This window comes from Echiichthys vipera (assembly GCF_963691815.1).
Source record: "Echiichthys vipera genome assembly, chromosome: 3".
NCBI lineage: Eukaryota > Metazoa > Chordata > Actinopteri > Perciformes > Trachinidae > Echiichthys > Echiichthys vipera.
The window spans coordinates 28905651-28920581 of NC_139828.1; the positions used below are offsets into that span (position 1 = coordinate 28905651).

The following is a 14931-nucleotide window of genomic DNA, read 5'->3' on the forward strand; positions in this document are numbered from 1 at the left end:
CTCATCCATACTGCTGCTAGCAGTCCTGAAAACCCCCATGGCCTGGGGAAGTTCAGTCAATATGTGTGAACATGACATCCTCTCAAAGCCAGAAGGCAGAGAAACAAGTCTCAAACATGTGATGTCATCAAGTATAAAGTCTGGAGATGCTCCATAGACAATGGATGGGATATTAAGCTCCTTTATTCCTAAATGAGCTTAATTCTATTGTAGTGTTGTCAGCTGTGAGAGTCAGAACATTCCCTGGTGCTCTTAGTGTCATCTATAAGAGGGGTCTTCAATCTTTTTTAGGCCAAGGACCCCTTAGCTGAAAGAGAGACGAGGCAGGGGTGAGAACCAGAGGGGAGTAAATGACATCTGATCAACTTTACAGGGGTGCCAAGACAAACTTTTTTTATTAAATGTTAACTCTGGGTTGATTTAGAATTCACATGGACGGTTTTGGCAGCACAAAGAGCTCAGCAAGAGATTTATTTTGATATATTTAACTCATTTTCATCCAAAATGTCCCTTACACCCCCTCAAACACATTGTATAAAGTTGAAATGCATATTGAACCGGGCCTTTAATAATGTTAGGGTGTCCTAAAACTATACACATACCCTCTCAGGGTGCATACAGTACTAAGCTATCAAACTAATAATACTTAACATATTTATATATTTATACTTGTTTTAAATATGTATATGAAAGGAGCATAGTCTTCTTAAGCTTAACTGTATCTGTGACTCCTGTTGAACCATTTCAGTGTCTGTGTAGCAGTTCTTTTTTCACACATCTGGGTTGTAGCACTGTTGTTGTTGAGTGTCTAAGACCATAGGGAATAACATGTATGAATTTTAAAATTGGGCACAGTTCCCTTGTAAAGTCACAGAGAACAATGACTAAGGAATCTACACACTGTATCTGATCATCTGGTCAGTATCATAAAGTATAAATAATCAGTCTAAGCTCTGCTAATGTAACTGTGACACCGTGCACTCTGATTCTGAAATGATATTAGTTACCTTACAATGTTTAAGTGGCTAATACCACGTGGTAAGTAATGGCGTACGATGTACAACCATCCCTCTCCACAGGTTTTCATGTTGCATGTTTGGGAAGGAATCCTGTCTTTGCTTTCCTGGCATACTTAAAGAAAGAGTCCAGAGGTTATCAACGCTTGGGATCAAAAACAACATACCAGAATGATAGTTAAACACACTTTGAACGCATTGACCGGCAGCAGCACCAAAGAGCAAGCCCGGAGTAGTCAGCGTGCTCACGTGCATTTTGTCACCGCCTCCACAGTGAATGATAAATCTGTCAGGTTTGGTCAGTTTAGCTTGACTAAGTTAGTTTGAATAAGTTTAAATAAGGGAGAATGTGGATGTCCCTGTGTCTTAATTCCAGACCGTTTGTCAAACATTACAGAGCATTCTCCCTTAACCCCGGTCACATTCACATCACCTGACAGCCTGGATGCATGCAGGACTGAACTGGAGTAAGAAGTCAGATTTACAAATGTTAGCTGTTTATTTATAGTTTTGAAAATTACAAGTGAAAAAACAGACAATCAGACATGCATTATTAAAACATACAAAAGTAGATATGCTTACATAATGATCTATCCACAACATGATGAAACCACCATTGTGACAGAGGCCTGCTAAAAACATTCAAATGCCTTTGGGATCCTTTGGGTCAGAGTTACACATCTACAGCAAAATGCTGCTGCACTTTAGACAGTGTTTCATTAGTACAAGTTAAACACATTACAATCATGTCATTCTATACAAGTTATCAGCTCCCCTGACATGACAAAAATACGTTGGCAGTGTTTATGCCAGAGGTAAAGACTGGATACAACTGATGCACAAAGAATGCAGGAATACCTCAAATATCATTATTTCATCTGTAAAGTATAAAAGGAAAAAGGTAAAGATGAATCCATAAAGTAATGACAGATAAGACTAAATACAGTACTGGTAGTGACACTTGGTCATAAGACTGTTCATTTGCTGCGATCTGTGGGCTCCTCTCCCTCTTCTTTGAGTAAACACGTGCGCACCAGAGCCTCTGTGACTATGTACGGGTCGCAGTTGGCGGACGGACGGCGGTCCTCAAAGTAGCCTTTCTTGTCCTGCCCTACGGCGCGAGGGATGCGGATGCTGGCGCCACGATTGGCAACGCCGGCCGAGAACTCGTCGATGTTCGAGGTTTCATGGCGGCCAGTGAGGCGCCTGGCGTTGTCGAGCCCGCCTTTGGGGTCATAGGCCCGGATGTGATACATGTGTCTCTTCGCCAGCCTTTCAATTGACTCCTCAATGATCCTGTGAAGAAATGGCAGTTACAGACACGCTCCAAACGCAAATTAATAATCAAACCGCAGTTATTCACGGCGGTGACATAAAAAATTCTTACTTCAGTCCGCCGTCCTCTCGCATCTCCTTTGTGCTGAAGTTGGTGTGGCAGCCGGCGCCGTTCCAGTTCCCTGAGATTGGCTTGGGGTCAAAGGAGACCACCACGCCGAAATCCTCACACACTCTGTGCAGGATAAAGCGAGCGGCCCACAGATGGTCCCCCATGTTGATCCCTTCACAAGGCCCAACCTGGAACTCCCACTGGAACACAACAAAGACTGCATTAATAACATTATTAACGGCTATTACACTATTTTACAACAAAATACATATTTCCTGTGAAAGTGGGACTACAGAAAAATAAAAAAAGGACAATACCTGAGCTGGCATGACTTCAGCATTGGTGCCACAGATGTCAACCCCAGCGTACATACAGGCTCTGTAGTGAGCCTCCACTATGTCTCGTCCGTACGCCTTATCTGCTCCCACTCCACAGTAATAAGGCCCTAATGAGGTGGAAGGAAACTAAATATTAACACTGAGCTTGCCTTTACGGCCTCCCGTGTATTATATTTCCATAAACAATAAGACTTACCTTGTGGGCCTGGGAAACCGTTGGAGGGCCAGCCAAAGGGATGTCCATCGGTGCTGAGGAGAGTGTACTCCTGCTCCATACCGAACCACGGGTGGTTATTCTCCACCATGCTCATGATCTTTTTACAGGTGTACCGCAGATTGGTCTCTGTTAGAACAACGGCGAAGATTAGCTGAAATACAAGACAGCTTTAACCGCAACCACTTTCCCAGGCTTCATTTTTGTCTGCTTACCTGCTGGCTTGCGGTTGTACTTGAGCACCTCACAGAGCACTAGCTTGTTGGGGTCTTTTCTGAACGGGTCCCTGAACATGGCAGCAGGTATCAGGAACATGTCGCTGTTGGAGCCCTCTGACTGGTAGGTGCTGGAGCCATCAAAGTTCCACTCAGGAAGATCTGACACATAAAAAAAACCAACTGAAATCAAATCCAAAGCCTGAAAAACAACACGTTTAAAACCGCACGCAGAGCCAGATCTTACCCTCAATCGTCTTGGGTTCGGAATCCAAAGTTCTGGTCTTGCAGCGCAGTCCCTCTCCAGAACCGTCTATCCAAATGTACATGGCTTGGACCTTCTCTCCCTGAGGGAGGTCCATGTACTGCTGCTTGACAGCTTTGTTCAGCTTTGAACTCGCTGAGGTGGCCATTTTCTTGACCAAAACCTAGAGTGGGCAGAACAGATGATAAGCTTCACATGGTGGAGACACTATATCTGCACACACGTGCCAAAACACATGTATAACCTGAGAGGCTGACATAGAAAAGGTCCAATTGAATATTATGATAAGGAAAGGCACATTAGGATGATTACACAACATTCAGCCAGCCTAAAATAGGTCTCAAAATGATGCTGCTCTGATTTATCAATGCTCACATGAGACAGGAGGAGTGGAGATAGACATGAGCACACAGTAACATTACACAGCGTTCATGTAAGGGTAAAGACAGCGTGGACACTGACATAACAGGCGGAAACAAAGGGAAAGTTTCCGCAGCACACAAACAGAAAACAGCCTGTAGGATGGAGCAGCAGCAGCAGCAGCAGCAGCAGCAGCAGCCGCGTGTGTGCGTGAACCCGTCCGAACGCCCTTACCTTATGTTAAGTGTAGGAGAATATCAAAAGACTATAAGAGCCTCCGGGTGCGTGGTCTTTGTGAAGGTCTCTATTGTTTTTCATTCCTGCTCCCACCGCCGCTTCCACGCTGGACTTTATAGCGCTGCCGAGCCTCTCCTCCGCCTGTGATTGGCCGAGCAGAAACGTGATCAGCCCGTGATGGGGAGATGCGGGGACCTCGCGTTCACTGCGGAGAATAACAAAGAGAGATTCCGCAGGGAAGCTGCTCACTTCCACGAAACCTCTAAACAACACGCGAGACGCAGGAACCGACACGTTCGGACGGCGAGGGCGAGTCCGACTGGATTTAAACGGGACACAGATAGAGAGAAGGAGACACAGGTTTAAGGGGAATGTAAAAACAATAAAGAAGTGGCGCTCCCTCTAGTGACGAGAACCGGATTCAACAGTGAACAGTGTGTCCTCACAAGTCGCTGGCACATATGTGGTAGGACATATTGGAATTGGTATGGGAATCAATTCAAAAAACGTTATAATACATATAAATGGTATACAGCCCTGGTGGCTGTGGGCCAAAGGACATGGGGAAAAAATGGCAAATTGATACAGCACAACAATGTACTGTATAACAATGTACTACAGCGTGGATGATAGTGTCCTTTACAGTCACTCATAAATATCCCCCTGCCAATCGCTACAAGCAAAAAAAAAGCATAACCACAATGCATTTACAGTGCTGCCCTTTCATCCCTTCCCAGGAGATTCAACAATCTAACCTTAAAGAACAACTGTTCACAAATGGCCTCCTGTGACTCCAACGACTGTCGTTAAGACTCAATAGAGCACTAACGAAGTCCAAACCAACTTCCCACCAACGTCTGTCACTCTAACGACGGTCGTTGGTTCTTGGAGCACAAAGGGTTCCAGTGACATCATCGGCCTAGTGAGAGGTTTAATACCTGGATCTCCACACCAGTTAGTTGGACCAGTCCCAGTCTGTTCCTGGTCCTGGTCCAGTCCCAGCCTGGTCACATGCGTACATGAACTGATGAAGCCTCTTGGATGAGAGGTGAAACGTCTTCCTAGACAAATAACCAAGTCCAGTTGCTTTTGACTGAAATTGCTTTGGGCACAAGCCTTCTGTGATAAATATGCAGGAAAAGTTTATAAAGGGGCGTTGCTAGGACTGAGGGCATTGGGGGCATTTGGAGGCTTAGCACAGACCTGTGTGTGTGTTTGTGTGTGTGTGTGTGTGTGTGTGTGTGTGGGGGGGGGGGTTATTTATATTTAAAGTATGTGTCTTAATCATTGTAAAATAGGTACCTCAAAAACTTGTGAATTGTGATGTGAGAATTGAGTTGTTATAATTAGTATTTGTATTGAGAATTAAAGAATAGTCTTCACAACTGCTATCATTAAACATCTTTTGATTCAGAGTTGAATGCACACTTACTTTAATAACTAACTTTAATGTTTCCATATCATGTACTTTATACTTGTCCTCCACTACATCTCAGAGCAAAATATTGTAATTTATACTCTGACAGCTGTAGTTACTTTACAAATCGATTATTATAATGCAATATTATAATATATTATTCCACACCATATGTAGGCCAATTTCACTTTTGGTATTTTTAAATTTATTTTGATATAGATTTTGAACTTTTACTTTAGCGATATTTTAAAGGAAATATGATGGAAATAGGGAGGGAGAGAGAAATGCACCACATATTATAAATCAGCCCCCCCAAACACACACACACACACACACACACACACACACACACACACACACACACGCATGTCTACAGAGTTAGTTTAGGGACCTACAGTTATTTTGGCAGATTGTTATTGCAACTAATAAGACTTTCGGACATCCACACACATCACATTTTTTGTCAAACTTCATAGGCTTACTGGCAGGGGCAGAATTTGTATATCAATTTTGTGTGTGTGTGTGTGTGTGTGTGTGTGTGTGTGTGTGTCTGTGTGTGTCTGTGAGTGTGTGTGTGTTGTACAGCAAAATGTGGTGAAATTAATCAATATATTGACTCATCCCATTGGTGAAAAAGTGGAGATGAAATTTCCACTTACTGCTTGAATTTAGTTTAACTCTGCACAAATATCTGCTCCCTCTCAAACAATATGAATAGCAAACATATGTATTCATATAAGGATAGAGGCCTTTACAAAGTTGTCACAGGCAGAAATTTCAGACAGACACATTTGAAAAGAAAGTAATATAAGATTGCATGTTGGCACAGTTCAGGTCATCACTTAGAAAAATGCACAAAAACAGTAAAGGTGGTGAAATAAAACAAAATGTGTATAGTAAAAATAGTAAAATGATGTCAATTTCAAGACACTTCATGTGGATATGTAACAAGGTTTGCAAAAATAAACTCTTCTCTCTTATGCTAAATATGTAGAGTATATATCAAAAATGTACGTAACCATATCAATCCCATGGAGCTCAGTACTGCCGTCTGAAAGAGTGCAGGGGATACCTGACATTGTCATTTGTCATGACCATTTCTCAGACTTTATATTCTTATGGGAAAATGTGCTGTCTGATTACCCCAAAAACCCCAGAAAAGAAGGCAAATCTTTTCAATAATAATAAAAATCGTAATCAACAATGAATACATTTGTGAATAAATACAATCTGTCAACAATGAGTGAGGTGTTTATCACGGCAAAAGCTGGACGTGGTGGAGTTACATAGTGCTGTGCTTTATTGTATATGTTATAATCTAAATGTGATGTTAGCAAGCAGATATTTGCTGTAAGCATTTAATGCTGAATGTCTTTGGCCCATATGCTGTGTTTATGACGTATTCACCGCCTCATTATAATTGCCAGTTGAACAAAAACATTTCCAAACAGGATTGATCAGGAACACTTGGCTGAGATCCAGACTTCTCTGCCAGTAAACAGACAACTGGCATCTCAAAAATCAAGTTTGTCTGGCTGGTTGAACAACAGCAAGCTGATCGGAAGGTCCACTCTCATGGAGCACAAGTAGGCCAACCTACAGTCTTACAGTGAGAGATCGTGATACGACGACACATGGCAGTTACAGTATTTCTCCACACAGTTGATCTTCATCATGACTTCGTAAGCACAGCAGAATTCCTCTATTGCAAATGTATTGGTTTAGCTGTGTTAACAAAAGGGAAACATCTATTCACTGAACTGAACGTCACTTCTGGTGGACCGACGGAAAAAAAAACCCTGTCAAATATGTTTTCACTATTACAGTGCAAAACAACGCAACGTTTCCCTTGGGCGTGTCTGAGGTTTGAACTCAGGTGCAGCCAGTGTTATATTGTGGTGAAATCAGAGTCACACTGAGGAACAACACAGCTGGTACGAATACAAGGTTATACAAGGACACAAGGCTGTGGAAGCAAAGCAAGGCCCTTTAAATTCAAATTGTCTACCGAATCCTGATTGTGAAAATGATGAAATGTAAAAACCACTGAATTCATAGTGTGGAAATACGTTTTTTTACTGTGTCAAAGGGCAGATAATAAACCTTTTACATTTAGATGCATGCTTTTCAGAGTGAAATATTTCGACAGACCAGTGGTGCTGAAACAACGAATATATATATATATATATATATATATATATATATATATATATATATATATATATATATATATATATATACTTCAAAATTGGATATTCAGTTGTTCGTTCGTTTGTTACACCTCCATCTGCTTCCATAAAATCTATCAAACATATCAAGTATGATCTAAGAAATAATAAAGATGTAAAATGTAAAAAACGCCATAGTAAGCTATCTGAAGCCTGTGTATGAGGTTCCAGACACTATCGGATAATAAACACATTTAGGAAACACTTATACAGTGGAAGAAAACATGCACAAACATGACCACAAATGCATTGAAAAAACTATTGAATAAAAGAAAGACACAGTAATGTCCAACAGATCTATACCTTTAAATTAAAGCACAGCAGAGCTGAAAGAGTGACCATATGAGGTTGTACATGTACAAAGCTGCAGAAAACTAGTCATGAAGGAAGTCAAAATGTATCAGGCCCTGTCTTTTAAAGCCCAAAGCTCAAAGTAGCAGACATTTTTCTTGACAGTGGCATAATGTTTGCAGACACTGTGTTAAAAAGTGTCAAAAAGCATGTTTCCACACATGTTGTGGAAAGTTCTGTAGCACTTTATACCTGCAAGGTTGTTAATGAGAAGAGCTAGACTATTACTATATTTATAGATTATATAAATGTGCATTCAGCATAGTCTCGCTTTGCCACACCCCACTCCAGCACTAAAGTAGGGTGTGACTACCCCACATTCTGGGATAAGGAAAAAAATGCTCTGGCTTGTGTGCATTTCTTTAAACCAATCACAAACGTTTTGGGCAGCAGTCAGCTCCGGATGCAGCGACAGTGCTGCTGCAAAATTGTCTCAAAAGGAATTAGTTTTGGTGCAACATTTCCACATAGGGAGGAGAGCCCTGGCAAAAAAACAAAAACGACATATGTCGATTGTGTGGTGAGACTACTAAAAGAAAAGACAAACATCTAGAGGTGAAGCCTGCCTATTCTTTAGCTGCGGAGGAGCTAACTTTATTTCTTAAAACCACACAAACCAACCATTCAACTGTTCTCACAGAAGGTTGTGTGCAGTGGAATGACAGTGATTCCTGCAACTCTGGCCCTTTTCTCAGGTGGGTTCACAAGGTTGTTTAGCCCTGCTACTGCAAACTCAGATTGGATCCATAAACTAGCTTAATACAGGTTGCTAGCTCAGCAGTTGTTGTTTCTTTTATTAAAGAGGCTTTGAGAACATAAACACGCAGATAGTGGAACGGGAGCAAGGGAGGGATAAAGTCTGACGTTCAGTGTGTGTGGCCGGATGATAGATTTTTTTGACTGTGACGGTCGGAAGTGTGGCACTAACATAGCAACGTATTCTCATGAACCGGTTGGTGTGAACTCGTATGAAAAATTTCTGCTCAAAAATTCATATATCTTACGAAAGAGCATACAGAAATCGCGAGACAGCGACAGAACTAGTGGAAAATTGTCTGCAACAGTAGCTTTTGGTGTTTTCTAGGTTAAGGCACCAAAACTACCGTTACGTGAGTGGTTTTAGCCTACAAAAGGTGGTAGTTAGGGTTAAGCATCAAAACAAGGATTTTTTTAGGATTAGAAAAAAGCTCATGGCTTGGATTAATATGTCAGGCAACGGGGAATGAACCCCTGAAAGTCCTGTGCCACCCCAGCCTGCCTCCTTAAAGCTTAATTCTGGCGTAAAATGGTCTTTTTTGACACTTGCACACATCAAATAAGTAATTTTTAAACTATTAAGGGAGAAATCTGGGAGAGTCGCTAACAGTCGCTAACAGTCACTAACAGTCGGAATCAGCTAACACTGATTAGTTTGGGCATTGCATTTGATGGCATTAAAGCGGCTTTTTTTAACCACTAATATTGTTGAAAATAACACCAAACCTCTGCAGTAGCATGAGAAGAGTCCCTACACAGAAAACAAAGCACCAATCGGCTCCTTCCTTTGGGTCTGACTTTGGTAATCCACTTGAATGGACTTTACTATGAGAGCAGCTGGCACTAAGGCCAGTTGGTAAGTCTTTAAAACACACTTTTATATAAACTCCAGCTTCACTAACTACGGTGTTGGTGCTTCATTTTATATGTAAGTACTCTTCTCATGCTACTGCAGAGGTTAGCTGTTTTTTGAGCAGCATTAGTGGTTCAAAAAAATTGTTTTAATGCCTTCACAGTACTGCCCCGAGCTAATCAGGCTGTTAGCGACTGTTAGCGACTCACGAAAAAAACTGTTTTGATGGCTTTTTTGATGTGTGCAAGTGTCGAAAAAGACCATGTGATGATTTTATGCCGCAATTACACTTTAAGTGGAGATTCGCCATCTTATACTATGTCCCCTACTTTTAATACATTGAATACCCATAACATAAATACGTGAAATACACAGGAATCACTATGCATTACTTTTCGTAGTTACATCTGCGAAACATTAATGAGAACAGCCTGAACTATTATATTGTAATTACACTATTACAACATTAATTGTCCTCTTAATATTCTGCAGGCAGCCGGAGGACCCACTGACTTGTCTTTCAGAGGCTGTAGTGGGTTCACTCTCTCTTCAAAGCCTCTCAAAGATGCTCCAACGGGTCTCTGAGGGTGCACTCACACTGTCCATCCGTACCGTGCCCAAGCACGTTTCACGACTAAAGTCTAGTTCGTTTGACCAGTGCTCCTAAACGCAGTACGGTTGCCGTCCACGGCCCTTCGGGAGAGGTGGGCTTTTGTAAAGCACGTTTGTACATGTACGAGCACGAGCGTGCACACGTGTACGAGCACGAGCACAAGGCCTACGGCAGTTCTGAGGTCATTTCCTGTGCGCCTGTTGGGACATAGAAAAAAGAAGGACGGACCATGCTCGGACATTTAAAACAATGGCGGTGAAAGGTTCACGTTGGTGTGATGCGGAGGTGTAGTGTTTACTGCAGATTTGGTCGGCTGAAAATATTCAAAAACAATCGACAAGACGCACAAAAACTCAGAGGTCTATGGAAAGATTTGTAAACAAAGCGACGCATCGTGATGACGTCAATCAATGCGTGTGACGTGTTACGGCGTGATGACGTATAGGCAGCAAGAAGCATTCGCCGAGGCCCAGGCATTTTGAGTACAAACGGGCCTGGAGGGGGGGGACAAGTACCCTAAAGCACGGGGCACGGTAAGGACGGACAGTGTGAGTGCGCCCTTAGTGGGATGGTACCTGGGCCGATGCCATCCCAGGCCACCCCCTAGAAATGCCCCTGCTGTTGAGTAAGACTAGTTAAGCATAAGACATATTAGTGATGCCTGAAAGTAAAGTAATATTTTCAAGTAAAAACATGTGCACCAAATCTGTGCAAGGCCTCTTTATTTTTTGCTTTGGGAAGTGTAGCCCGACTCTGAGATGGTATTGAAATGAAACCTCAAGAACAGGAGATTACAGTGATTCCACACACCTGGATGAAAGCCTTTGTCTGTTCCTTTCCGTCAGCTCGTCCTTCTCACAGCAAGAACACTGGTGGTGACATGCAGACTGACAGCTTGTCGCGATGTGTCCTTTGCTTATTGTTCATCGTGGGCCTCGCTGCAGCTGCTGACCCTGTGGCAGGAGCTCCTGGTGTGTTTCACAGGCTATCTCAAAGGGGTTCATGTCTGTATATTTCATTAAACACAAGCTGTGTTATATGAAGACCTACAGCATACTCCTAAAGTCACGAAAAGGGAAGTGTTCCTCCAGGCAAAGGCCATCACTCAGTTCTAAAACTATAACTACTAACTCTATAACTATTGGGGCGGCAGTAGACCATGGCAGTAGTCCATTCATGGACCATGAATGGAGAGTGGACTAGTGGCTGGAGAGGTGCCAGTTCATCTCCTGGGCACTGCCGAGTTGCTGTTGAGCAAGGAACCCAACCCCCAACTGCTCGGGGAGCTGAGCCATTGGCAGCCCCCTCGCTCTGACATCTCTCCATTAATTGCATTTATAGCGGTCCTGTTTGTGCATGTGTGTATTTTGGGCCTGTGTGTGTGTCTAGCCTGAGAAATATAACAACAGACTGAAAAAAATGTAATTTCCCTTGCGGGATAACTAAAAGGAATTCTTCTTCTTCTTCTTCTTAAAACTTTCAATCTCTCCATATCAGAATCATATCAATGGATAGCAACTAGAGGTCAGACAGGGACATCTAGTGGTTTAAGTGCAGAAGAGCAGTTGAGCCATTTGTAAGAAGTATTATATTGTTCTGGTATGTCCCCCATGTGCCTGTGTTGAGCATGTTGTAAGGACTGAATGAAACCAAACAAGGAATCTTATAATAAAATATCTCCAAGGCATTCATTGACTCTTCTGCTGAGACGTTGGATTTGAAACAAACATTGTCAGATCTGATACACGCGTGCAGTCAGAGTGCAGAAAAATACGGAGTAGAGAGAGATGTGGAAACTGTTTCTTGTTGGTGTTCTGGAGACAGAACATTGCTATGTGTTTGTTGTTGCTGTTACGCAACATTTTCAGAACAATGAAATGTAAATAATCACACTCTCATCATTCTAAAGGTGCAGTGAAACTTTACGATATTTCCTCTCACATTTTCAATAGCGGGTCCAAATTATTCATATTTATATCAGCAGAAGTATCTTTATTTACTAGGTCATTAAGGGGAGATACTACTAGAAACAAATAATATATGTCACCATTCAACATCCCCAGTTAATTACTTACATTTATACAAAGTTTTCTGAAATTGTATGTTTGAATATTTATATCAGGCATTATCTTGTGAAATATGTGCTAATTGGCATACATCTCCTAAACAGAAATGTGAATATCGGATAAAGCCAAGTTCAACATATAGGGGAAGTTTTCGTTGCCACTGTACTCTACGGAGGAATTGTTGGGTCTATGTAAATCATAAATAAGTCATAGAGTGTGGTTTATACCTACTCTGTAATGTGACCTGAGATAACTTTTGGCCACAGCCTTAAAAAAATCTGCTTTCACCATGTTTTTAGGAATAAATTGTATCAGGCTATGACTGATAAAACCATCTGTAAACACTTTCAGAGTACAGACAGGAATGAAACTTGTAAATTAAGTATATGTGAGTAGCGGAGACACACAGATTGAGTCTTTAATAACAGACCTGAGAGAATTTTAAAATAATTCAATACGTTAACAGGACTGTCTGATCATAATTTGATTTTAGTGGCCAGGAAGCTGAATAGTAAGTGATTTAAATCCTTGGCTCATAAAATTCCCAGGAATGAGCAAAACGATTTTGAAAACTTTGGGACTGGAATGAGCTGCCATCGGGAAGTAATCTGGAGCAAGGTTGTTTAACATTTTCAAACAAAATACAGGACATTATGAAACAATTGACCCGTAAGATTAAATCTGGCTTAAATTATCAAATTTTAAAACTGATGAGAGAGTGTGCTCTTGCTCTAAAATAATCCATCAAAAATAAAAACTTAAACATGATAAGTATCAACACAAGGTTAAGAAACAAGGCAATGAGGGAAATTAGAAAAGCCAAGGCACATTTTTAATAGCAGCTTTAAATAAGGCCAGAGGAAATGTTGAAATGATCTGGAGCCACTTAAAGAAATTGACAGGGGAAAGTCACAGTAATAGAAAAATGCCTAAAATAACCTAAATGGGACTATTTAAGTCAGCCAAATGAAATAGCAGAAGCATTCAATCATTACTTTGTTGACTCTGTGGCTGAAATCTCCCAGAGTTTCCAGGCAGACTTTAGCCTAACAAACATCACTGAGTCACAGGTTATGAAAACCATCAGCTCCCTGAAACCTTCTCAGGCAAAAGATGTGTTTGGGATGGATACGACTATGCTTAAAGACCTGGGCTCTGTTCTGGCTTATCCTATTACATTTTTTATTAATCAGTCAATATCAATTGGACAGTTTCCAAATGCCTGGAAACCAGGTATTGTCATTCCAATCTTCAAATCCGGTGATCTAAATTCCCTAAGTAATTATACGCCGATTAGTATTCGCCCCACAGCATCCAAAATTGCTGAAAAATGGGTAGCTGAGAAGAATATTTTCCATCTTGATAACAGCTCCATCTCTCTCACCCCAAGCAGTTTGGCTTTAAGGCCAAATATTCCCCTGAGACAGCTGCATTTTCTTTTGTTAGAAAAAATGAAATTGCGGTAATGTTGTAGGTGCAGTATTTCTTGATCTTAGGAGGGCTTTGGATGCGGTCAGTCATGAAATTCTCCTTACCAAGATATCAAAATTTAATTTCTGTAATGGTCAAATTGAAGTGGGTGGAATCATATTTAACCATCAGGTCTCAGTCAGTTTCCATAAATAATCAAACATTAAAGTCACTGTGGTTGCCCACTGGTGTGCCGCAAGGATCCATTCTCGGTCCACTCTGGTTCGAGTTTTATATCAATGACCTTCCATCTGTGTGTCCTGAGGTTGAAAATATAATGTATGCAGATTAAACTGTTTTATTTGTACATCACAGATCCAAGACAGTTGTTGTAGATAAGCTTACTAGATCCATGGCTCAGGTTACGGCATGGCTGAGACTGTGTCTCAAAAACAGTCAGCATGTTCTTTTGTAAAACCAATAAACCCAATAGTGGCCATCAGATAATTGCAGTGGGAGAAAAATTACAGGTTGTGAGATAATTTAAATATCTTCATGGATTCAAACCTTTCCTTTAGGGCACATTAAAAAAAACAAAACTGCAAAAATACCAAATTCAATATCGCAAATTTACGTATTATCAGAAATGACATGTCTACAGAGGCTACCAAAATGTTTATTTTTTTTATTTTCACTCATCTGAATTATTGTTTGACAAGCTGGTCGCAGGCTAACTTTAGCACTTTAAACCACTTGAATCACAGAACAAACAAGCAATAACTCAACAGTTAAACCTGACCATTTTAAAGCATTTCAAAACCAAATCCAAAAGATCTTTGGGGAGACAGCAACTTTGTTAACTAATAGATATCACCATGAAACGTACTCAGTCGATTACTTACATTAAAACAAATGTTTTTTGTATTACAAGTTTTCGGAATTTTTATTATTAAATATGCTAAAGTGGCATTATCTAATGCTAATTTTGGTGAATTTAGGAATAATCTACAGACATAAAGAGACGTGTAGTAAAATAAACACCCAAATGTATATTTTGGATGTTTTTATTCGACTTGTCTGAAAGAAGACATTTAAGGAACCAAATGACCAAATTATGATTTTCCCCTAAGCAATGTTAAATTAGAGATTTTTTTTACTGAAGTGAAGATTCAAATGTTGTTGGCATGATAGGGAAAAAAACGCAA

General features: G+C 40.9%; 1 protein-coding gene across 1 annotated transcript; it reads right to left on the minus strand.

The window, feature by feature from the left end:
- Positions 1 to 1496: 1496 nt before the first annotated feature.
- On the minus strand, positions 1497 to 4168 carry glulb (glutamate-ammonia ligase (glutamine synthase) b). Its single transcript, XM_083911425.1, has 7 exons — positions 4030 to 4168; positions 3418 to 3598; positions 3171 to 3332; positions 2938 to 3084; positions 2721 to 2848; positions 2404 to 2603; positions 1497 to 2312 (listed from the first exon to the last, which is right to left on the minus strand). Exons 2-7 carry the CDS (start codon positions 3581 to 3583, stop codon positions 1994 to 1996), a joined length of 1122 nt encoding a protein of 373 aa, XP_083767551.1. The 5' UTR covers positions 3584 to 3598; positions 4030 to 4168; the 3' UTR covers positions 1497 to 1993.
- Between the last annotated feature and the right edge of the window lie 10763 nt (positions 4169 to 14931).